This window comes from Brienomyrus brachyistius, chromosome 15, assembly GCF_023856365.1.
Source record: "Brienomyrus brachyistius isolate T26 chromosome 15, BBRACH_0.4, whole genome shotgun sequence".
NCBI lineage: Eukaryota > Metazoa > Chordata > Actinopteri > Osteoglossiformes > Mormyridae > Brienomyrus > Brienomyrus brachyistius.
Genome location: NC_064547.1, coordinates 5,885,088 through 5,911,316, shown reverse-complemented (window position 1 = coordinate 5,911,316; position 26,229 = coordinate 5,885,088). Strand labels below are relative to the sequence as shown.

At 42.3% G+C, this 26,229-nt stretch overlaps 1 protein-coding gene and 1 long non-coding RNA gene across 4 annotated transcripts in view; one reads left to right on the top strand and one right to left on the bottom strand.

Annotated features, from left to right (window-relative positions):
* Window positions 1-8,969: 8,969 nt before the first annotated feature.
* LOC125708994 (uncharacterized) overlaps window positions 8,970-26,229 on the top strand; it is a 29,175-nt gene continuing 11,915 nt past the window's right edge. For all 3 annotated transcript variants that reach the window (XR_007382570.1, XR_007382569.1, XR_007382568.1), the window contains exons 1-2: window positions 8,970-9,153; window positions 9,425-9,519. This is a non-coding gene — a long non-coding RNA (uncharacterized LOC125708994). The remainder of the gene's footprint in view (window positions 9,154-9,424; window positions 9,520-26,229) is intronic.
* rxfp3.2b (relaxin family peptide receptor 3.2b) lies at window positions 14,193-15,906 on the bottom strand. Its single transcript, XM_048976965.1, has one exon. It carries the CDS (start codon window positions 15,710-15,712, stop codon window positions 14,522-14,524), a length of 1,191 nt encoding a protein of 396 aa, XP_048832922.1. The 5' UTR covers window positions 15,713-15,906; the 3' UTR covers window positions 14,193-14,521.

Here is a 26,229-nt window from a genome sequence, read left to right as displayed (position 1 = left end):
TTATACATATCCATAGTGGCAGTAGAGTGGAGGAAGCACATCTATCGAGTAATCACCTTCAGATGGCATGTCTGTCTTGTTATGAGGGATGAAGAACTCTGGTGTAGGAATTTGGGGAACAAAACAGGACTGCAAGGGGTCAAAGTAGGAAGACTGACTTTGGGGTAGGCACAGGTATCAGGAGGGCTGATGTTTACCACATTGAGATCAGGGATTACGAATAGTACACAGCTGGGCAGAAAAGAGAATTCCAGAGGACGAGCAGTGACCCCTGCTGTCTTCATTTTGGCACAAAAATGAACCTTCATGAGTTTTGACTCTCCCAAAATGAGTTTTGACTCTCTGACCATGGCTCAAAGTGTTTGGACTCTGCTACTAAACTTTCATTCAGTGCCATATATGTGCATTCAGTCTGCTGATTTGTAATGAGCACAGTGTGTAGGAAAAAAATGAATATCTTTATATATTTTGAATGATAACAAAAGGGAAATCAGAATCCATTTGTCAAATGAGCTGTTTAGTATTTTGTTTTTACTTTTGAATGTAGGAACCAGTTTTATTTTTCCATGGAATCCATCGGTGTGAAATGAAACACAACTGGAATCGATTCGCTGAAGTAGTATCTTCAATGATCTGAATATGTTACGTGGGACTTTTCCCAAAATGGTGCACGGTGCAGCATCTCATGCCAGGAAATCCAGAAATATGTTGACAGAATATGATTGTCCTGGATGTGTCCAAACGATTTGTGTTTATTTATAAAACGTTTGTCAAGCCTGTGAAATGTTTCAACATTTCACAACTCAGGATGACAGCAACCTATAGCGTATGCGTGTCCTTTGGGGAGATGGCCTGTTTCTGACAATCCTTGTGTAAAAATATTTCTGGGAGACACTGAAGCAGGTAACACAGTAGCACAGGGACATTAATCATGCAAGTAACCAACTTCTCATGAACAGACACTGATGGCTTTTGACTGTTAGCTTAAATGCCCCAACTTTGTCTCTGTCCACGGAGGGGACACTGATAGGTTTAGTGTATAAACCAGAGAAAAGACATCTAGTGTTGATGATAAGCCTGCAGGTCAGAGAGAATATAAAGACTTTCAGATCAAGACTCTGATTGGTTGGTCTCACCTCCTCTACAATCTCATTGGTTATCTCTCTGGACCAATCGTTTTTTTGTTCTGCCCTCAGAATATTTTTATATGTAAAACTCCCATGAGCTGATAAACCCTTAAGTGAAAATCTGTCTTTTCTTCCTGGCGTTTGATTAATACAGTACAACTGTCTGTCTCTTATTTATTTCATTATTTTTATTTACTTTATTTTTTTCCTGATTTTATGTCTTAGTTTCTTATTCCTGTTTCCTTATTCCTCTTAGTTTCTTAGTTGGGCTGGACTTTGTTGAGCACTTTGGTCAAACTTTGTTGCTTTAAATGTGCTCTTTAAATAAATTTTGATTTGATCTGAAGCCCAAAACAACCCTTATCAATTTCTTTCTTGGCGTTTCAGAAACTAATATTTACTCTCACTCTCCATCAGTTTAAATTATTATACAGCAAGGGTTGTTTGTGAAATGTAGGGGGTCACAAGGGGAGTGCTGGCGTTACACAGCCTCCAGAGAACAAATGCAAAAAAAATCAGTTCATCTGAGGAAAGCAAGGAACTGGGGCCATGGAATATAATCCTAGTGAAAGCAGAGCCTTCACCCTCCCCTCTGGCCCTTCAGTTTGCCTTAATCCTGTGGTTATCACGAGTTACTGTTTAACAAATCCGCAGGGAATTAGCTGGTCATCGATACCAGCCAAGGATTAGCATGTTTAATGATCATAGGGTGGGTAATTAGTCACAATGAGAATCAAAGATAAACCCTTCTAGCCTCATGTCCTTAATAGCCTCCCACAGCGCTGCCCGATTTAAGGATATATACTGCTTCATATAGTGCTTTAACGAGCACGCAGGAGTACAGGATTCAAACAGAGAATCCCGAGTCACACCTCTGGGTCCCAGGTTCGAGTCTCCGCCTGGGTCACATGTGTGTGGAGTTTGCATGTTCTCCCCATGTCGTCGTGGGGTTTCCTCCGGGTACTCCGGTTTCCCCCCCACAGTCCAAAAACATGCTGAGGCTAATTGGAGTTGCTAAATTGCCCGTAGAAGTGCATGTGTGAGTGAATGGTCTGTGAGTGTACCCTGCGATGGGCTGGCCCCCCATCCTGGGTTGTTCCCTGCCTCGTGCCCATTGCTTCCGGGATAGGCTCCGGACCCCCCGCGACCCAGTAGGATAAGCGGTTTGGAAAATGGATGGATGGATGGATATACTGTAAAAAATATACCCCTTTAAAAAAACTCCTGAAACTGATATGGAATTCTAAAGTATAATTTATACTAAAAAGATACCAGTATTTAACAAAATCAGGCAGTAATACGCTCAGTAGCTACGTTATTACTGTATGTGTGCCCATGTAGTCTCAGGTAGGACCTCCTACTGAAGAGTTGTGTGTTTGAAGGTACCTTTCTGCACGATACTGCTGTACTAAGCTGTCATGAACACCCTTATGGCCTTCCTGATAGCTGTAATGGGTGTGGCCATTCTCCTCACACCTCACTCTTCTCCCATGTGGATGCTGAGCTTTAAAAAAACCATATTCAAGGCTTCAGATGTTGTGGCGGCCTGAAAGAGCTGCAGGTGGTCAGGTCCCGTTACGGTGGTCAGAGATGGAAAGTTTAGGTCCAGAATGTATAAATCCAGACCAAGATTTTGCTCAAACCAACCAGTTTAGTGTCTGTGAGTTTTTAAACTCAGCTGGTTGGTTGAAATAAAATCTTGGTCTGGATTTTGTAGCTTCTGAACCCAAACTTTCCACCTTTGATGGCAGTAACCCCAGGACCCGCTGTGCAGACACCTGTGATGAGGGAAACTGTCAAGCTGAAAATGAAGACCAACAAGGTGATGGACGCATGAGAGTCTCCAGAAGCATCTCAAAGGCATAGACTGACCGGCAGGGATGCAGCAAAGTTAGCCACAGAGGCAAAAACGTGCATGGGAGGAGTTTGGAAAGGCCACGGAGGGACACTCGGGTGGGCCCAAAGATGGTTTTGTAAGCCGTTGAACAATTGCGTGAGCAATCATGAGAGTATTTTATCGCAGTCTACAGATATATGAGCTGCGGGTATGGACCAAAATTCCACGGTTATGCGTACAAGCCAAAATGAAGCTTCTGTGCGAGGTTGCCGGGCTCCGCAGCAGAGTGAGGAATTTGGAGATCTAGAACGACACTGAAATAGAGCTGTCGCCCCATCAGACGAAGAGGAGAGAGCTTTGGCGGACTGGGCATCTCATAAGGATCTCATCTAATTGACTCGCAAGGGAGCCGTCCAGATGCCCAGGAACAGATGAAGAACACGCAGAGGGAATCATACTGTATCTCCCAGCTGCTTGGAGTCTGTAGCCTTGGAAAGACAGGCAGGGTTTGACCTGCGTGGCAAACGACGCACCATGAGGATGATGAAGAACTATCTGTTACGGGTCATTTGTAAGTAATTAATGTTGATTCACTCTTCCTACACTCAGTGAATTATTACTCAAGTCCGGTAAGTGAAACATTTAGATGTTTCTCTCTTTATCAGTTGCCCCATTTTTAACTGACATGTGACTGCTGGTAACTACTGAAGATCATGTTTGATCTTGATATGCTGACATTTCATTTGTTGTTCCGTTATCTAACACACCTGCATATGACACGTAATACTTGTGAATGGACAAAAACATCACTTTGATAAATGGCCTAATTAATTGATACTGATTAACTCAGTATTACTGGTAACTCAACTATCAACTAAAATCATGAATTTTAGTTGCTAATTAATTCTGAGGCATAATCAATCTATTGTTCACGTCCCTATCCACACCCATCTCAGAGGGCAGTAACCCAAATCATATGGATCAGTCACTGCATTGTCATTAAGTAATGCGACGTGTATGTTTCTGTCGCATTTGTACATGGTGCTGTTCACGTTCCTGTGATTTATTTGCTTGTTAGTGTGGAAAGGGAGCATTGGGCTGAGAGTTATTTATTAACCCCTTAATCATAGAGGATTTGGTTTGTGTAAGGCAAGCCCAGGTTCTAGCTATATATGTACATACTACTTACACATTTTAGATTTTTATTTGTCTTTCTCATAATGTTTTTTTTGTATTTCTCAATTTATTGGTGCGCGTCTGTGAATAATGTATTTATTTGCAAACTGTAGCCTGGCTTTTCCTGCTTCTCACTGATGAAGTGGTTCTTCCTTTATGGATCTTCAGTCCTGCTTCTAGGAGCCTAATACGAACTGTCCTAGCAGTGCACTTAACACCTGCACTGAATGTTTCCCACTCCTTTGGAAGGTCACTTGGTGTCATCCTACGTTTCATGAGAAACTGTCGGATAAGTTGACGTTCATCTCTGGCATTAGAAAGTCGCTTCCGCCGTTTACCTGGCTGGTTACTGCTTGTTCCCAGTGTCTTCACCTTATTCTTGTGTACTGCTGTCTTAGAAACTTAGAACCTGGAAGCAGCCTGCTGCTCAGCGTAGCCTCTGCCAGCAGAACCAGGATTAAACCAGGATTTAAAAATGCAGATTGTTTATAAATATAGAGTGGGACTCTTATTTTTTTCCACGGCTGTTTATACTGTAGCATGTCTGCCACCTTATTCGCTGCAGATGTGAGCGAATACCTCCAGCTTCTCATGGTTACACTGATTATGCGACTGGAACAACTCTGGAATTTAAGTTTGAGATGCAGGAATAGTTTCAGAAATTTGGTCAGCAGTGGCGTCAGGGACGGATTATGGGTTGTGTGGGCCCCTGGGCAAAACGTTCGCGAGGTCCCCCCCACCACCAGCACCACCACCACAACCACCACAATTCAAGGGCCCTTGGCAGCCAAACGCCCTCCCTATAGGGTCAGGGGCCCTTGTAGGCAGAGGATCAAAGAATGTAGGCCCTCTAAAATAGACAAACGAAAATACATTGTTGATAAGCGTTGCAAATTGTTTTGGGCTAGGGGCCCCACGGGCCCCCTGCACCCCAAGGAACCCTGGGCAGTGGCCCCGCTGGCCCGGTCCGTAATCCGTACCTGAGTGGCGTCCAGCACTCGTTACACCTGCATCACCTGGGACTTAATTAACAGAAGATGTTTCAGGCTCGATAATTTCTGACCGGCAAGATTTGCGTGGGGCTCAGGCTTGCAGCTTCCATCTGCTCAGTTTAAGTTTATAGTTTTGTAATCAATTTGTTTGATTTTTTTGTCCTTTAGTACCGAATCTTATTCCCCAGCTCCACCAACCAGCCACACTGGGTCCTCCTACTAAACAAATGTTTCCTGTGTTTTCTAACAACTTAGGGAATTTAGAAATGCAGACCATGAATATTTTCAGTGAATCAATTCTTTTCAGTCTGTTCAGTTACACTCTCAGAAGAAGGTATAGCCCTGGTACAGTCTGTACCCCAAGGGACAAACACCATTAATGAGCCCCCAGTGGTACAAAAATGTTCCTCGTAATCCGCTTCTGTACCTTAAAAGGTACATTTACCTACAGCCAGGGTACAGAATCACTCATGTATATGTCCACTTCTGAAACATGCTTGAATATTTTGAATACATCGTATTACAATTTAACTAATAAGACTGAAAATAATTCATTCATTTTAGGGAGAGTGCATATGACCTCACACATCTGGGACCGGGGTCTGAGTCTCTGCCCCATTATATCACTGCAGATGCTTTCATCTGAAGTGACATTCATTGGGGTTAATGGGCTTCCTTAAGGACCCAATGGTGAATTCATTCTGCGGACCGTAACCAGCCACCTTCCCATCAAAGCCAAGGCATCTTAGCCATCTGAGTCACATGCTGCCCCCTCATTTTTCTGAGAAAATATTTATCCTAGAATGGTGAGAGATTGATAACCATTCAGATACATTTGCTTTGTGTAGCGCAGTGACATTCTTACATCCTGCACACCTTAGTGCCAGTTAGATATAGGACAATAAGTGCAACAGCCAGTGATAAAGGACAGCAGATATCGTCACTGTAGCCTAAGAAGCACTTAGCATTTATTTTTTTATCATTCTCCTATCTTATAATCAGAGGGGGAAAGTTCAGGTTCTAAATCTTAGTCTAGATTTGTACTTTCTGTACCTGAACTTTCCACCTCTGGTTACGATTTTATTCTGACAGATACAACAACACTGTTAACTGGAATAGAAGTAAAAACACGTGAGACCAATCGAGGTATTCTGAATACACGTCTCCACTTACTTTGGGCTAATTTAAATGAAAAACCACTGTTTCCCTTATGGTATGAACAATCACTGCCCTTTGTATCCTTAAGAGGGGAGAGTAGAACAAACAGAATATTTACGGCGCGATTTTTAAAGAACCAGTGTAAGTGTATTTCATTATAGCGGTTATAAGCATGCAGGCATCCTCTGGGCTTTTAGCTTTTTTTCTTTTCCTTTGCAAAATTCATTTTTGTAACAGCGAATTCCAGAAATAGGACATCGATGGGAATTAAGACGCTGGGGGAATCACAGCGCGCAGCAGATCACAGCGTGTTTTTCTCTAAGCGCTGTGGATGCCCGCCGTTATCGCTTTGAATTAATCCATCTGGTGATTAAAGCATCCTCATTATATCACTGCATTCACATCAAAATACACACACTGGTCATTACAGCTTCTTTTTCTTAACGCTCCATTTGCACAGACGGGGGCAAGTAGGTTGATTTTCCATATAGTATGTTCAAGAAAGTTATTTGAATGTTGTTTTATGAACATAGTCGTTACCAGCTTCCTGTTCTCAATCATGTTTGTCACATATCACATCCAAACTGAAATGCATTTACCTGGTATAATCGAATTATCACTTTATTAGCCTATAAGTTTCAGTTTTATTTGTTGATACACAATTAAACTCAGTGCAATGTGCAGTGAAATTCACAAGCGCTAAAACAGTAAACGGAGGATATTGGAGTCAAGGAATAAGTATGTATTTATCAAACATTCGTGTTAGTTGGGTCAGCTATTGAGAACCTTCTCAGGTTTAGGATCCAACCGTTTATTTGAAGTGGAAAAACGATTTCGATTTTATGTATTGATATAATTAATAAAAGGATAACCATATTATGAATATTACGCAATGATTTAAAATTGCATAATCAAAATGATCTCAGAAAATGAATTGTATGACAATATGATCATTCAAATACAAAATGGAAGAGTATGTGGCTTCATTCTTAAGAGGCCATATAATGATTGTTGCTGTTCTGTTCCTTCCCTTCCGTAATAGTGTATAATATAATTAATAATAGAATAAACACTGATCATTTGTTATATTGCACATGTACACAGCACCAGATTAAATAATTCACGTCATATTTTGTGCTGGTGAATTGATAATGATTCACCACTTATAGAAAAATAGATGCATTCAGGGGATTACCTCAGACAAACCCCCCCCCAAATTTTACACATAATTTTGCATATTTAGGGGCCCCTATAAAGTGCTGCCCCCCCCAATTTTACACATAATTGTGCATATTTAGGGGACCCTATAAAGTGGTGCCCCCCCAACTCTACCAAAGTATCCAAGCCACACTGACGCCCCTGGATATATATGTATTGGTGTACCTCTGGAAAAAACAACTCAAGATGTGAATCGTAACAAATGTCGAGCTAAATTAAAACATAAATAATGGTGAGGAAACAGTCGATTCCGCGGGAAAAGCGGGTTTGGAAGGAGAGTGAAGAAGTAGGTAAGAAAGTGGTTACCATCGTCTCCTTAGTGATGGTTTCATAAGAGCGACTTGTCGCCCCGCTGACAGGTCAGTTAGCTTCCCTTCTTGCCGTTTTCCAGCTCAGCGCCCTGGGATTTTTCTTACCGATTATAAGCTTTTGAGAGGCAGTCCATGATGAGCCTCATAGCACCTTTCTGCGAATTAATCCCAGACGGAATTACCACTGATGACTAAAGCCAGCGTATCTCCTCCTGTCAACGTACGGTTTTTCAAAAATGTCAGTGTTTGTCAGGTGCTACCGAAAATGGGTCCGAGGTAAAATTATGTACAAGTCCGTTTTGCATATAAAATGCAATGCAGAATTTCATCATCTAATACAGCACTAACGCAGGTCGCTGTAACACAGAGATGCTTTGCCAGAAGTGCTTTATTAATAAATACCTCCAAAATATGCATGCAGGGCACATAAATTAATAAATAAAGTGCAAATCCAGACCAAGATTTTGTTTCACCCAACCAGTTGAGTACTCTGACTGTGACTCTATGCTTAACTGGTCGGTTGAAAGTAAATCACGGTCTGGATTTTTACTTTCTGGACCTGAAACCGCCACCTCTGAAAACTCTTACATACATGTAAATGCGTGTGCATGTGTGTGCAGTCTTGTCTCGAATTGATAATCTGACTCCAACCAGCTGACCAAAGTTGGCGAGCCCAGTTCTGTCTCTAGACACATATATTCATCTGTTCCCTTAAAGAATGTGTTCTGTGTTTGTGTTTTTTTTTATCTGACCCATAAGAGTATTACATAAAGTGTACAATTATTAAATACACATTATATGTATGTTTTATGTAACCTGTATTTTATATAGCCTGTCTGATGTTTTATATTGTATTTCCGTGCTGCATACATTATAACTATCAGATACGCGGGTGGATGAGCAGGCCGGACGCGGGGAAGGATGAGGCAGGTAGGCAGGATCGTCAGGAATCGGGGTTTATTAAGGGAACGGGAAGACAGGGCTGGCGGCGGCAAACTAACATTAATGACATTAATGACTCAGACGCGGACTAAATACAAAAGACAATAACAGGAAACAGCTGGGCACGATCTGGGAAGCACACGTGGATGATCAGGGGGCGTGGCACACACGAGGATCGGACGAGCTGGGCGTGACAATAACCGTTAAAAATATCCTAGTATGGTAGACACACCTGCCGAATAAAGTGAGTTCTGAGTTAACCAGCAAAAGACCTACCGTTGCAGGACAAGGGAGTATGTACTGTTAGCTGAAAGTGGGAAGCTAGTGAATCAGTGTATTAATTACCGAACTACTTGATTGAGCTACTTGATTTGAGGCAATGAAAATATCACGTAGGTATCACATTCTATTTTATCTAAATGTCTAGTACCCCGCTCAAGAAATATTGGATGTAATATTCACTTATTTTCCCATTTTGTGTCCATTTTGACATGATTTGAGGTAAAAGTAAAGGGTTTGAGATGTGCATGTCTTGCAAGAAAGTTTCCGTCTGGCGAGCTGATTGTGGCTTTCAAGTGTATCGAAGTATGATGTGGGTGTTTGCTGTTGAATTACCGAACATCCTCTGTTCAGCTTTAAATTTTATGCACCGTCTCTTCAAAGGCTTGCTGCATACCATTGATCCCTCAGTATGTACATTCACGTTTGGAGCTGAGCAGTGAAATAGAGACCAGAAGATGAAACGGACTGTCAGTCAGGTGAGTTATAGTCAGGCCGTCCGTGGTCATAAGTGACCAACGTGTCTCTCCGCAAATGAACATCAAAGGAATATTGCGTGGGGGGGTGCTACGACATCATTGCAGGGCACTTCCTTTATAAAGCCTCTTAAACGTTCGATTTGCACCAAAATAAGCTGACCCCGTACCCACCCCACTGCCTTTCCTCACCTCCAGGGATCTCTGTACCTGTTTCTCAAATGCATTTTCGTTATCGCCAAGCTCATTACACTGGATAATTTATGCTGTATGTTCTGCACTGTAAATCGTTCTATTACATTTTAATACTAAGAATGTGTGTACGGTAACCCCTTCACATTAGTGAGGGTTAGGGGTGGAAGATCTCAGAAAATTCCAAAACATTACAGAATAAAGCGTTCATCAGCATAGAGACCCCTTGGTACACATTATAATTTTTTTTTCTAGTTTGCTGTATTACAAGTTAGTTGAAAATCTGGGCAGTCCATATTATTGACCCCCATGAGAATCCTTCAGGAAAAGTTATGCAAATTTCAGACCACACCTGATCCCCTTATGACTCAATTAGCTCAATCAATCATGGATTCAGCTGATCAGGGCTTGTGGCACTTGAAGGCTAGATTAAGGCGCAGCATTCGTGCATCATCTGTAGCAAGTAATTTCATCATGCAAAAAACCAAATAAGTCTGGATCTCAGAAATAAGTCAGTGGCTGCCCATCTTAAGGGGTGACGGATATACTTCCGTTTCTATGCATTTCACGGTGTCCAGAACAGCTGTATGTTGCATCATTGTGAAGTACAAGGAAACGCATTCTGTTGGAATTGAACCTGGCCATGTGGCCGAGACTCTCCGGAAGAGGTGGAAATTTCAGGTCCAGAAAGTAAAAATCCAGACCGTGATTTACTTTCAACCATCCAGTTGAGCATAAAAAGTCAGAGTACTCAACTGGTTGGTTGAAACAAAATCTTGGACTGGATTTTTACTTTCTGGACCTGAAATTTCCACCTCTGCTCTTTGGAGAGGAAAACCATCAGAGATGTCAACAAGAACCCTCAGATCTCTGCAAAGATAATTGTCACTGAACTGGCTTCTTCTGAACTTCAAGTCTTAAGAAACGACTTTTGTGAGGGCCCTTCATCGTGGTGGGTTTTGAGGTGATCACCCGAGGACAACTCCATCACTCAAAAAAGAGCGGCACATGAAAGTCAGACTCAGGTTTGCCCGGAACCATTTGAAACATGGGGGTGAGTTTTGGAAGTCTGTCTGCTGAGACAAAACTGGAGCTGTTTGGACATATGGATCGTGGTTTTGTTTGGCAAAGGAAGGGAGAGACTTTCAGACGTAAAAACGCATTTCCCATGGTTAAGTATGGTGATGGCAGTATAATGCTATGGGCTGTTTTGCTGCTTCAGGAACCTCGTTAGAACATGGGATCATGAAGAAAGCAGATTATGTTGACTTTTAGACGGATAATGCGAATACATCCGCTGCCAGTCCGGCTTTAGGTTGCCATTGGGTCTTTGAGCAAGATTTGACCCAATGCACACATCAAAGTTGGTCCATAACTTTTTGAAGGACACCAAACTCATGGTCCGGTCGTGGCCTTCAAATCTCAAATCTCAGTCCTACTGAGAATCTTTGGCAGGAGGGCTGACTGTATGTACAATTACAATTATTCACGATCACTGTAATATCCTTACTTTGTTTATAGCAGATTATGTAAGTTAGATCTGTGACAACCTCGTGGCCTCAGCCACTGGATTTCAGTTATACGTTTCCTCTGCAGTGCAATGCTAACTTAAAGGGATACGGCCTGTTTTATCCTGCCGTAAATTGGTCTTTTGTGCTCCAGGCACAGTCCCTTTAAACCTGAATAAGCGTCTGGCCAAACTCACCCTCCCTCGGTTCGCACTTTAATTGTATCTCAGTGTGGTTCCTCTTTCCCAAAAATAAAAGCGTGTTTCTAAAGAACTGAATCTTCAGAAGCAGGATGATGGGCCCAGCAGCCTGTGGCATCTCTTTCTCTTCAACTTACCTGTTCCTGTTTTATCTTGTACCTTTTATTTTTCCACATTTTTCACCCCTCATTGTTTGCTGCAGTTTTCCTGTCATTGTTCTCTTCTGTATGATCCTTGATGGCCCCACAGGAGGATGTTGAAAGCATTTTGTATTCTTTATGAGAGGAAGCTCACTGCTGTTAGAGAGTATACAAATGTGCATGTTTGGAGCCTGACAAAGGTAAAGCATGTTAATGATGGTAATCAGAGTGCTCTCAGCACCAAGGGAGCAAAACAGAACCAGCATTGCTTTGAATATATTACAGCAACATACAGAGGGAATACAACCTCAATGTTATATTTTAATAATTTTAGAATTTAAATTGTGCGTATGCTTGGAATATGCATATGGTGAAAACAATGTTTGTCTGTTAATGAGAAATATTTTTATTTAAAAACAAACCAAATTGCACTAACACAACAATCAAAAATGAACCACTGGCAGCATAACATCAACAGCAAACATAAAATGGACAGACCTTCAAAGGGATACTAAAACAATCGCTGTCTTTGGTCAATGTGATATAGACAGACTGCTAACTGAGCTCTTCCTGTTTCTTCGTAATTCTGTGTTGAATCTACACCATCGGAAGCTGCGTAACCGCGTACCCTACACCGTCGGTAGCTGCGTAACCGCGTACCCTACACCGTCGGTAGCTGCGTAACCACGTACCCTACACCGTCGGTAGCTGCGTAACCGCGTACCCTACACCGTCGGTAGCTGCGTAACCACGTACCCTACACCGTTAGAAGCTGCATAGTTATGTACCCTGCAGGGGGAGGGACAGGGACAGGAGTAAGGGGAGCTACAGGGAGAGGCGTAGGGACAGGGAGAGGAGGAGAACAGGGGGAGGAGGGGAGCAGGCCCGGAGGATGCAGACCCGGAGGGTGGAGGCATAGGGCGAAGGGCAGACAGGGGCCAGGCTCATTTGGGTTGCTGTGCAAGCAGGTTAGGACCCTGTGCTTGTAATTTTAACATCATTGGTTCACATCCTCATCTGATGCTGCTTTCACCCAAATATTGTTGTTGCATTGTATAAAAGCATCTTATAAATAACCTGTATACTTCCTTGTATCATTCAATAATCATATCTGTGCATCCTTTGAATTATTACGTATGACAAAGTTTATATGGCTCAAAATATGTTTTGAATGGATTTTACAGTCCATCCATGCATTTTGATTAATCACTAATTCTGTGGCACTGATGTAGGACTCACCCTGCGAAAGGCTTCCAGAACACAGCACTCTCACACACACTTACTTCAGGCCTTTGTAAGTTTTTATTTCAAAATAAATAGAAGTAGATAAATTCCCACATTTATGTAATACTCTCAATGCATCATTAGAACTGTATAGATCTTCAGCGTTGTTATGCTCAATTAACGCTTCGTCTTTTGTCATATTCTGCCCTAGCATGAAGCCCCAAGGTTTATTTCTCATTGTAGATACATTTTTTATCAAACTGATTTAATAAATACATAATAGCAGGGAAAAGTAACCAGCCTGGGGCAAAGATCACTTTGTGCTTTGTGCTCTGCACATAATAAAGCCCAAAAGGGGTGGTGTACACGCGTGTGCGTGTTGGCCGTATACGCACATGGGTCTGCCACTCTCAGCATTGGTGCCCCCCCCCCCCCCCAGATGCTGCACACATTTCTCCCTCTTAAAAGTTTTGCTTTTCCATTCCACTAACAATCTATCCCACGTAATAAAGCAGATGTGCAGATTGTGCACTAGAATCTGATCAGAGATAGACGGCGGGGAGGGAGGGGTCACGCCTCTCATTTAAAAATTAAACAAACCATTTCATGATTTACTCTTTTTCCTTTGAATGTGCGTTTCTGATAAGCTAATCTGAATGTTCAAGCAAAACAATTTGTGTGACCAGAACAATTGTTTTGGTTGGAAAAAGTTGCAACAGCAATAGTACAAGCAGCAAAAATGTGAAGAAATACTAAAATTCCACAAAGAGTAAATACTGTCTAGGAAAGAAGCATTTATCATTACCATGTGATGGACAGTTTCCTATAATTCTGAGGACTTTTTTTTTTTTTTTTTAAAAAGTGGACTGATGTTTATTACATAAGAATGGACGTCTAATTACTTAACCGATTTTCATTTCAGAAAAATATTTACCAGCCTCATATTCTGAGTATTCCCCTGGACCGTGACACACGGAAATCGAAACAAAACATACTGAGCCCTGAAATATTAATCACTGTACGATAAACAGCAAGACAGACATGCAGAAGGAACGTGATTTCTTTATAAAGGAGACGGCACTGGGGGAGCAAAAAGTCCAGGGTTTATATATATAGGTATTGGGGGAGACAGACAGACAGACAGATATTTCTGTATATAAGCTTATCTAAATAGATATGAATTACTGAGTGTCAGAATTTTACTAATACCTTAATTTTATATTTATTTGGCAATCCGATATGTAAGTCAATGTCCAATATCAATGATTACTTCACCACTGAAAGCACCCGCCGATCCTCAAACCACAATCGTGAATAATGGGGCGTCTTACTCTACCGCTACTCTTACTCTACCACTACCCTTACTCTGAAGGATCAGAAACTAATCTATAATAGATTAAAGATGACAGAGATGACGGCTGTTTCTCAAATGAGGTCAAGTGAGCGAGCGCCTTATTTTAGGCAAGAAAAACTTGGAATTATTGCACGTCCCGACTGATGCTGATCAGCATAACATACGCGACAAATGAAAGCTGAAAATATTAACGATCGGTGCATTATTTAAACAAATTTGGTAGAAGAACTTATGAGGGGGAAGTAGGCAGAGAAACGGGGCCACGTCTCGAAGGACATTGGCTATGACTGCGTGGCTTTGTCAATCGAAAACAAAAATCCTAAAGTTTAATGCATTTGAATAAACCGTCCCCTTCGCTAAGAAGCTATCGAGCAGCTCTGCAGTTATTTACACCCCAGCGTCCATCTGCACCAGCACCAATACGGGGGGCGCCTCGGCCACCTTGGCTTTCCGGGGCAGGCAGACAAGACGGCGGATGGGGGCCGTGGTGCGGAGGACGATGTCCTTGAGTCCTGCCCGGAACTCGCGGCGGATTAGACAGTACAGTAGAGGGTTCAGGCAGCTGTTGGTGTGGGCGAGGCAGACGGTAAGCGGGAAGGCGTATGCCTGGGCGTTGTAGAAGGCCGTGCTGAAGGGCACCAGGTCAAACTTGATGAGAACCCCCCACATGGTGAGGGCCTGGTTGGGCAACCAGCACAGGAAGAAGGAGAGCACCACGATGACGATGGACTTGGTGACTTTTGAGCAGCGTCGATGCCGGCTTGGCTCCGTGTCGGGGCCCGTGGATGCGCTGATGCGCCGACTCAACACGAAGCGGAGCAAGAGCAGGTAGCACACAGAGATGATTACCAGAGGGATGACGAAGCCTAACAGGACCTTCTGCGTTTGGTAAAGGCCCAGAAGAAGCTGGGGGTCCCAGCTGCCCGACTCGGGGAAGCGCACCAGACACAGTTCGTCATCGGAAACCTGCACGCTGGTGGAGTAGACGGCGTGAGGCAGAGTGGCGAGCAGCGACACCACCCAGATGCCCAGGCTCACCCACCTGGAGCCCAGGGCAGCCGCCCGGCCGCTGTACATCTTCAGCGAGAAGGCCACGGCGCAGTAGCGCGCCACGCTCATGGCGGTCAGGAAGAAGACGCTGGCGTACATGTTCATGGTGGTGACCGAGCTTACGATCTTGCACATGACCTTGCCAAACGGCCAGCGGAAGTCCATGGCGGTGTCCACAGCCCAGAAGGGCAGGGTCAGGACGAACTGCAGGTCAGTAAGGGCCAGGCCCATCACGAAACAGTTTATGGAGGACTGCTTGTGCCGGTGGCGTGAGTGGAGCAGGTACAACGCCAGGAGATTCCCGACAAGCCCCAGAGCGCAAACCGCAGAGTACACCAGGGCTATCACCACGCGCATCGCCACATTCGAACTGTCACCCTGGAGCTCAGAACCCGCCTCCCTGGTTAAGAAGTGTAGCCAGCAGTGTAAAGTGAGATTCCCCAAGTGGCCAGCCAGCCCAGTGCTGTCCTCCAGTGCCATTCCACACAAACCCGGCCCGAAAGTTTGCACACTGTTGTTCTTCTGCATGACTAATACACTGGATCCTTAGCCTTTAAAAGCTCTTAGGCTGTTAATATTTTTTAAGTAGCAACTCAGGTTACTGCAGCAACTACAGAAATAAAAGCAGTTCATTTTGAGCATATATTGATCATTTCTTACCCTTCCCTGGCTTTGGGAGAGATACTTGCGGCATTGGGAAGGAAGCGGCTCCTCTCTGCGGGTCCCCTTGTACCACTGTGAGCTCAGCAGCGCGCCTCGCCTTCTTTTATACCTGCTCGCACTCTCGTAAAAACGCGCACCGGCTCCCCAGCATCGACCTACTTCACGGTCTCCCGATCCGGGACGGCGTTATGAAAAATAGCCTTAGTTAAGACACGTGTCTTGGTTCAGTTTTAGTCTGGTCTGATTAGTTTAATTTGAAGAAAATGTGGAATCTATAGGATCGAGTCACTAATCGAACAATCGATGAGTGATGGTGAAACGCATCGTACGTGGTTTGATCGCCCACAAGTTTTCCACGCTTATTGAAGTGAAGTTCATGTAACTGAAACAGAACGAAAAACGCGAAATAATTATCGCTACTATTTCATCATTATAACTTGAATCCAAATGATCGTTAGAAATTAAATTAATGCATCGTTGATTAATGAATCTTTCTGGCATGTAGGTGGGCATTTACAGCAAACTATTGCGTTTTAAAAAGCGAAAGCGTATTACATAAGGCAATTTGCATTGGTGTTCATTAAGCATTTATTTACTACACTAAGAAGTTTTCAAAAGCTGACTAGCGGGTTCAACATCATCACTGCGCTCTCATGTACAGTAAGTACACGCTGAATTCATCAACGACCAAGAGAACTGCAGTAAAACGCGTAAATATGTATTTAGGGATTTTCGGTATTAGATTCATGAAATAAATGTATAACAAAGAAACAAAGATTATCCAATAAAATTAAAACAAATTTTTAAATAAAAATAAATGACATACATAATATACGTCTATACAATTGCTTATAAACAAATAAAAACTGTTGATCAATATTTGTAGCAAGGTTATGTGTCTACATATTTATTGCATTTATTGTTTTCTCAAATCCTAATCATGCCCAAGTAGGTTACAGGTCTTTATTTGGCTAATTTTACTTTTCAACATATTCTGCGGCTTTTAGATCATGGTGGAAAATGTAGCCTATTGGACGACGGCCAATGGCCACCCCGTCATATGTTTAAATTTCGTGATTATGTGTGCAACACAGTATGTCACATATAGCCTTAAATTATTCCTGGATTGCGAAAATACAGTGATACACTCGTCTTTGTTTGTTTGTTTTCTCAAAAAGCCAAAGACATAAGAGAGATATATAAAACAATTAAACCTTCCCTACAGGCAACATTGTCCAAAAACCATTTTAAACATCACGGAATAATTCCCAAAGAACACTAAATAGCCATCAAACTTAGCTATCAAGATGAACGGAAAACATATCTCATATTTTTACCAATAAACATATTTGTATAACTAGTTAACAAAGTTAACCTTTTCTCAGAAAACCTCAAAGAAAAGCAAGCAAGACTTCTTGCACTCTCAATAAAATTAAAAAGTAAAAAAAATATTTTCACATATTTACACCCACAATAATAGTGTACCACTATATAATTTACTCATATATGCTGGAAAGATATTCTGCATGTGTTGCAAATAATAGGTAAGTACTTGTTTCCTGCTCCAGTACTCAGTTATGGTCTGACACAGCAGTGTGTTGTGCATAGTAAGTTGGGGAGCTTTTGAACTGTGACACACAGTCTTTGGCCCTTGTAAGTGTGTGGTTTCAGTTGTGTTTGCTTAGTGTTCCCATTGGGAGAAATAGTGGCTCTGTGATGGATGGATGGATGGAGGGTGTGTTGTAGTAATTTATAAAATATTTTTTTTGTATATTTATTTATACATAAACATATTTCTGTACTTGACTATTCCAATCTTTAACACACAGGATGGTGTTTCCACTTTCATGGTTTCAAACAAAAAATCAAAGCATGACTTTGTTGTGAATTTATGAATGTTTTGGCACTGCTGCCTGCCAGGAATTATCAGCACTGAAGACCTTCAGATGGGCATCTCCGATGTCCCGTTCCATTACGGTTTTAACACCACATCTTCTGACAGTCCGGAAGAATGAAAAAAATGTTTTTGAACAGTGTCTTTGACGGTAAAGCTGAACAGGAGAGCACAAGACAGCAAAATCTGTCTCTGTTTTTATTTGTCAGTGACCAATTTCTGAGTAAATTCCTCCAGGGGGAACCAGAGTTGTGGATTTGGAAAAAAAAATGAAAAAAATGTTGTTGTTGGTTTGTTCTCTACAGTCTTTAACATTCTGCAAATCACATCTACTGTTGTGGCTGTGTGTCTAGTTTTGCCGCATGATTTGGGGTTCAGATGAACCTGGAGAATGGGCAGCTCTTCATCTTGTTAAGGAAGCCTCATAGGGTAACTGGCATTGTGTTACTAAACGTTAGTGATTGTACATGGGGTATATGCAGTACAGACTGCTGGTTAGCTGAGAGTCAGTGCACTCATGGAGAATTTTAATTGTACTACAGATCCAAACTGCTTAAGGTGGTAAGATCCTGTCTGCCCCCTGTGATTATTAATTAAAGATATTAATGTCTTATTAATGTGTAGTCAGATTGCTATCCAGTTTGATGACACAGGTGATGGATTAAAGTCAGTATGTGGATGTGAAGGGAAAAGCAAGGTTGGGATATGAATTCTGCTTTTCGAACCTTTAAGCCTGGACAAGTTATTGCCGATGACACGGGAGATGCCTCATCTTCCCCGTGAATCTGCCTTTTGTGGTGACTCGTCAGCAGCTACCGACTGGAAAATGAAAATTCGGTATTCATTTTCTATTAGTATTATAGTCTTTTAGTGCTGAAATCCATAAAAGGAAAAATTTTAGGATTCATTTTTAAATATGATGTACAGTATCCCTACAGTTTTGTCTTCTATCATTTTGCAGTAATTTAAATATTTGCATTGTGAAGTCTAGCAAATGACAAATACAGATGTGATAAAGGAAAAAACACAGATACAGTAAACCAGAAATAATTTAAAAAATAGGACTATAATGCTGTCCCACGGGGAAACAGGATAAAAGAGAAACCGTGTAGAAAAGTGAACATTCTGAAATATGCATATGAATTGTGTGACTGTGTATGGACGTCCCTCCCTGTGCTAGATGCTGATCAAAACATTCTGAGATCTGATTTAGAAGATTTAGCACCTAAATCGAAAGGGACCTCGGAGTGTTTGCAGATGCTGAATGTGTTGCATGTAAAGGGCCATTCAGAGCTCTCATCTGTAGGTGTTCATATGTGCGTGTGGGTGTAGCGCAACATTTTAGAAAGTATGGCAGCATTTGTTTGTGGCAGAACAGCCCAGACACTCTGGGATAGTTCAGTGAAAAGTGACGAATGCTGATGGGTTTTCAAGTGGGCCAGAGAGTCAGGCTCTCTACTGTTCTGCCCAGATTACTGAGCTCTGTGCCTTTGAGGTATGGAGTTAATTAATCAGTTATTCTTTCAGAATATTGTATCCCAATATGGTTTGTCTTCTCTCTCCCATCCTCTCCCTCGGTCCCTGCTTGGTCTCCTCCACGCTGCTTTGTTGATCGTCTTGAAGCAGGCATTTTAGCACACGGTGTGCCAGAGAATAATGAAACACAGCAAAAAAGCCAAGAGCAGGAGTTATTCACGCAGCTATGTCTGATCTGATACTATCTGGCATATATACATATATGTGTGTGTGTGTGTGTGTGTGTGTGTGTGTGTGTGTGTGTGTGTGTGTGTGTGTGTGTGTGTGTGTGTGTGTGTGTGTGTGTGTGTGTGTGTGTGCATGTGTGTGCGTGAGCAGGTATACCTGTCCTTATGCAGACACAATGTCCCCTTAACGTGATAAAGATCCATTTTTTTTTTCCCTTATGGGGACCGGTTTCCTGGTCCCCATAAGGGAAAACTCTATTTTAATAAAATCAGTGACTGCTATGAAAAAACTAAAAATGCAAAAACCCTTGTATTTTGCTTGGTTACTTATGGTTATGGTTTGGGCAGGGTGGGGGTTAAGGTTGTCATAGTTAGCGTTAGCATTTTCCCCATAGAAGTGAATGAGCGGCCCCCGTAAGGATAGGTATACCCTACCTGTGTGTGTGTGTGTGAGTGTGTGCGTGCGCGCGCAACCACTCTATATTTTTAAACAAATCTGCATGTTTAAATCCCAGTTTAATCATTTAATCGTCAGCCAAATGTCCCCCCACAATGTAATGAAAAACAGTTATTTTGATGATGTGGGGTCCATTTTTCAGGTCCCCAGAAAGATTTGTGAATGCAATCAAAAAGCTTTAAATGTCAAAAGTTTTGTTTGGTTACTTATGGTTAAAGTCGTCATGTTGGGATTATAGTCTTCCCCATAGAAATGAATGGAGAGTCCCCACAAACATGTAATTACAAACCTGTGTGTGTGTTTAATTTATGTTACATTATTTTGTTCTAAATCCTAAATTCCGTCATCTTAAACAAGAAAACAATTATTATCAGGAATGAAACTTCAAACTCAATGCCGCATTGCTGCTGCTGTATTAAGATCTTACTTTCTTCAGGTCTCCTCGGAAATTATACACAAGCAGCATGTCTTTGGCATTTCCACAGAACCTCAGTGGAATTCAAGTCTGACACTGACACTGACTGACTTACACTGACACTGACAGTGACGGACTTACACTGACAGTGACGGACTTACAGTTTTGTAATCCTCTTATTCTGCAGATAAAAAATACTCCCTCCGGTCTCCAGAGGTGTGGATAAAAAGAGTTGGGATACAGGGGATTTGAAATAAACTCTGGCCAAAACGGCATCGGACACTCAGCTTAACACTCGCTGGACTGCTAGGAAAAAGTCAAAACTCTCTCTCTCTCATGCACCACTCCCCCCCAAAACCATCCAGTTCCATCTGGAAATCCATAGCTAAGAACCAAATGCCCAGTCACATTCTATCACATTATATGTAAACACACAACAGGTTCTTTCAGTCTGCACATTTTACAACTTAAACAATTAAAATCTAGCCCTAGACCTTGTTGTGAAGTGCCGGCCGATCCTATCAGTGACATAGGTGGCCGCCAAGGATTGGCATCTTCTGAAGAGGCCCCAACTTCAAGGAGACTTCACTTTGCCTTGGACACCACACACCTCTCGCCCCTAGACATACCTGCACCCTCTGGGGTAAAGCTTACCAGGGCAGCACCTGCTGTGAGGCTTTTCCTCAGGCTCTGCATGGACTTCAAGCAGCGAAGGCCAAGCCCCCTCGTGCTTTGAAACACCATCCAGGAAATCAATGGTTTCTGTTCTGTCCTCTTTTCTTTAGTAACTCTTCTAGCTTAGTGGTTCTGGTGTAGTCTCTGGAATGACATGATTCGATAAATCGATCAAGCGCTCCAGAGCTTGGGGGTCATAGCGCAAAAATAAGTCAATGCGATATAAATGTAACATTCGTAAGTCAATAATTTAATTCACGATAAACGTTGTCGGCCGGGTGGTGCTGGCCGATATTTTCATGCATTCCGTGATCCACCAGTTCTGAAATACTGTTCTGGCAGCGTGCTACCAGCAGCACATTTGACTGGCAGATGGTGATGACTAGATGACACTGTTAGGTCTGCATCAGTGGTACAGCTTGTCCAGTTAGACCCAAAATGTATTCAAATGTATTCATATACATCCCACAGCTATTGCATTGTAATGGAATGGATGGGTTTTGAGTCTTTAAACACATCAAACATTGACGACACATTTAATGTAAAGAATTTAATTGTACATGAGATGTGTTTCTTCAGACTTCCAGCATTTTTGCACATTGTTGACTGATGCACGGTTTCTCAGTCTTTGCTGAGCCCCCTACAGCCAATGCCCCCCCTTCCTTCATATTCATGTGGCACCACATTAAAAATGAAAACGACAGAAATAAGCTAAACCAAATGCTAATAAAACAGTCAGCAGGGGCTAAAAGCCGGCGATGACGAAGAGCCCTGACAGAGAAGTGAAATCTCTTGGGTAGGTCCCCCAAATATACAGTTTTTCACGTTCCGATAGACCTGTACAACCACTCTAACTGAGATTGATGGCTAGTCCACTTGTACTCAAAAATACTGCTATTCAGAGGTTCATGGCCAGTGGTCATGCAATTCACTGAACTCCATTATATAGCTTGGTAGCAATTTTTCATAGTAGCAGAGGAACAAGCACCATCTTTCTTATCTGCATAAAAAGCAAGCAGAAGGTCAGGAGGAGCTGCTATGTCATGAAGGAGCTTATGAAACCCCAAGAAGCAGCAAATAACCTTTTAAGAGGGTTATTTGAAAACTGCTCACACATCTACAAAACCTGTCCATCAGCTTCAGAACTTTGTTCTGTTCCCTTCAGCAACAGAAGTCCTCAGTTCTTAGTCAGTTCCTATTTGCCATCTTGACCTAGTTGATGTCTGTAAGAATGAGTTGCATGTCTAAACCCTGTACAATCTAGTACGATTTCCTGTCAACATGGATTTCCAGGAAAACAAACCTTCCAGCAGATAGACAGATCACCTGTGAACCATCAAAATGTTACTCTATAATAGTAATAAGTAAGTATGGAAAAGATTTCATCAAAGCTGGGCGTGTACCTCACAGAAGGAAGTGACATTGTTTGAGTAACAGTAATCATAAAGTTCCCATGATCTTAAGGTTTTAGCAACATCTTTACTACATCTAATGAGTGTGAAACTATGAACCTGAAGAGGGTTGCTAAGGAGCTTAATGAAAAGAGCTTATCTACAATCTACAAGACACAATTTCTCAGTGTAATGCCTCACTGACTTAGATAAGCAACATACCTCTACTCATCAGTTTTCTTGATGACATTCATGAAACTAATCATTGAGAACAAGGTCATTTCTCGTGCACAACTTAATGTGTCCAGTCTGCCTTACAGTTTGGTGTGGTCAGTAGGATTGCCCATCTTGGGGGGACATGTGGATCCCAATGCCCCAATGCAGTGATGAGAACACTGTGCTGTAAATATGGTGCCATCCTATGGATGAGACATGAAACCAAGGTCCTGACTCTCTGAGGTCATAGAAGATCCCTGGACATTCTACAAAATAGTAGGGGTGGTACCCTGATGTCCTGGTTAAAATTGCCCATTGTGGCCCTTTCAAACCTGGCTTCCTAATCATTCCATAAATCTAACTGGTGAACTCTCTCCTGCCCTTTCACCACTGTAGCTACTGTATAGTGAGCATACTGGTGCATAATGGCTGTTGTTGCATCATCCAGGTGGGTGCTACACAATAGTCATAGTTGAAGTGGCTTCCCATTGGTACAGTAAAGTGCTTTGGGTGGCTTGAAAAGCGCTATATGAATGTAGCACTTATTCATCAGCTTTATACACATGCTGATAACAAGAGGATTCCACGTGAGATAAAGGAGGGGGCGTGGCACACAGGAGGGTTGGAACAGTCAGGGCATGACATGGAAGATGGAAGGATGATGGATGGACTGATTTTTTTTCTTTTGAAACTTGCATAAATACTAAAGCATGAAGAAGAGTGCATAGATATCTAGTATCAGAAACATGTACCAAGTAGCCCTGGAATTAGTATGTTAGGCTGTAAGTTTTAGAGAAGCTCGGGGGCAGCTGAGAGACAAACACAGCTGCCCCAGACTTTTGGGGGTGCGGGTTGAAATCCTCTCTCTGGTTTTGTTGTATAGTTTTCATGTTTCCCCGTGTTGTGTTTTTTTTCCGCAGTCCAAAGACTTGCAGTTCAGGTAATTGGCATCAATAATGTGTCCCTTAATGTGTGCCCTGTGATGCACTGGCATCCCACCCGGGCCGTACCCCTGCCTTACAGCCTACGCTGCCAGTGATTGCCCCCAGGTCACCTACAATGCTGCCCAGCATATGTGGCTAGCAGTTGGATTTGTGGAGGTGAAAAATGGCGTGTGGATGAGGAAAGCAACTGAAAACTCTTTACGGTTAACCACCACGAAAGTGCCCTCAAATGGAGGTGTTTATCTGGCAAAGTTAGCCCAACAACACAGCAAAAAGAGAACAATTTGCAGGATGGAGTTTAAAACAAGTGAGTCTCCTAGACAGTTTCTTTCATGATGCACATGTGTCTGTGTCTGAAGTGGCAGGCAGTTCATGGGTCTGGCCTTTGATTCTGTTAGATTTATAATGAAGGTGATGAAAGTCTGTACTAATTAATGATGTTGGTCATGGAGAAGTTCTGTCCTTGATTATATTCTTGGGGAAACTGGACCAGACAAGTGTCACCACTAGCAAAGCATAGCTTCAGTCCAAAAGCAGTTTGAATTTGATGTTTTCTGCTTGGTCTTTTCAAACACAAGTTTCAAAAGTGGTATTTTAGCTCATCTGGGAATCTAACAATCTAATTTATTCCATTAACAGGCCGAAAAGGATCTTTACACTCTGAGTGTGGAGGCACATCAGCGCAATGAGCAGTTAATAAAGTCTGGCAGGTAAAAAACAGACATAAAAACAGAAAAGGAAAATGACAGACTAATTTTACTCTTAGGTTTTCCTTGGGGAAATTTCAGTGTCAATAAATGAAAAGTCTTAACTTGTTGCTCAAAAGAAAGCTTAAAAATGTATCTTTAGGAAATGTGTAGTTAATGAAGAGGAAAAAGGTGTAAATCAAATTTCCCTCCACAAACGGCAACTTCCTGCCTTCGTTATATGTGATCATGATGGGCATGTGATTGAAGGTCCGCTAGTCATCGCTCTCACGCACCCGACGACACGGTTTCCATGGCGATGTCCTTGCTCATCCAGGCTGCAGTTGTGAAGCATGGCATCTGAGTGTGTTAGCTACTGCTTTGTGGGAAGCTCATTCAGCAGCAACATGAGCCCTTCTCCATGCCTTCATTGCCATAGGGCAGCGTTTCCCAACCCGGTCCACGTTTTTGCTTCCTACCTGATCCCAGTAGGGAGCAAAAACATGGAGCGTCTGTAGGACCCTGAGGACCGGATTGGGAAACGTCACCGTGCCCAGAGTAAGGGCAGCCAGAAACAGCAAGTATCTGTGAAGGCTAGAGTTGGTCCAAGGACCGAGAATAATAAACATGAAGCATCATTGCAGTTTTGTCCGGACCTCAGAGATGGTCAGGGATCAGGGAGGCGACATCTGATACTGAAATTTTACTTATAATAACAGCACTTACAGAAGTTCGATGACAGTCAATTATAAATAAGTTTACAGCCACAAATTACCAGAGGTGGATAGTTCAGGTCCATAAAGTACAAATCCAGAACAAGATTTTGTTTCAACCAGCCAGTTGGGCAAAAAGAATCACAGCTGAGTACTCAGCTAATTTGCCAAAACAAAATCTTGGTCTGGATTTTTACTTTCTGGACCTGAACTATCAACTTCTGCAAATTGAACCCATTATCTGTCTCTGCAATTTGCATTCTAGATTCCAATAGATATATTTGTGCAGTAGATGGCTCCAAACTCACATTCCCTGTCCATCACATTTACCTGGCGCTGAGTTAGACCTCACATTGTTTATGTCGGCTGCGTAAGAATCATGTAATTAATCTGCACATTTCACAGAAAGAACCACCGCAGGAGGCTCAGGTATCTTCCATAAAACGCATCACATGGGATGAATACATCGTAAGTTTCAAACTATGGCAGAAACATTAGAATGAGTGATAGTCAAATTTTAGATGGATTTTGGTAATAAAACTAACTGGGGAACCTTATTAAATCCTGGGTGTTTTCAATACCTAGAACACAAAGATCATACTTGTGCTCTTGGCAAGAGCGGTCTTGCTAACCTGCCTTCTAAGAACAAACGTGGGGTGCAATGAATCATGGGACTGGTCTTGCTTGGCAAGGACACGAATGATAAATGATAAATCCTTGATACTTGGGGGGGTGTAAGAACGACATGCAGGGATTTTTACCTTCGTCTGTACTTTTGTTCTCAGTATTGGAACTGGTCTTTGGCAATGGAAGATGACGTGCAACGAGTGTGCGAGAGCACAAGTATGGCTAAGTGTGCATATTGAGAAACACACCCTGTATACAAAGGTTGTGAAACCTATAGGGAAAGATAGAATACAGACCCAGGAATCCACCCAGATGCACCCTGACATGTCGCCTGAATTTAATGGCTTTATTATGTCCTCACAGCACACATCTGTTTTTAGAGAATGATTTATGCAGACGTTTCAGATGCAATAGCCGATCCATTCTACTTGCTCTGTAAGAGCTTTTATATAATCAACCATGTTTCTACTAAAAGCCTTTTAGTTTATGCAATGCTGAAATCAACAACGCAGAACGTGACAGCATGGTCAGCTACCTCTGCCGAGGCATGAAGCTGTCTGTAGTTTGTGGTTATTACACCACATGAACATAATCAAGCTCTAATAGGTAGCCAATGGACATGATTAGTTGCTACTTGGGTGGGTCTTGACTTGTATATAAT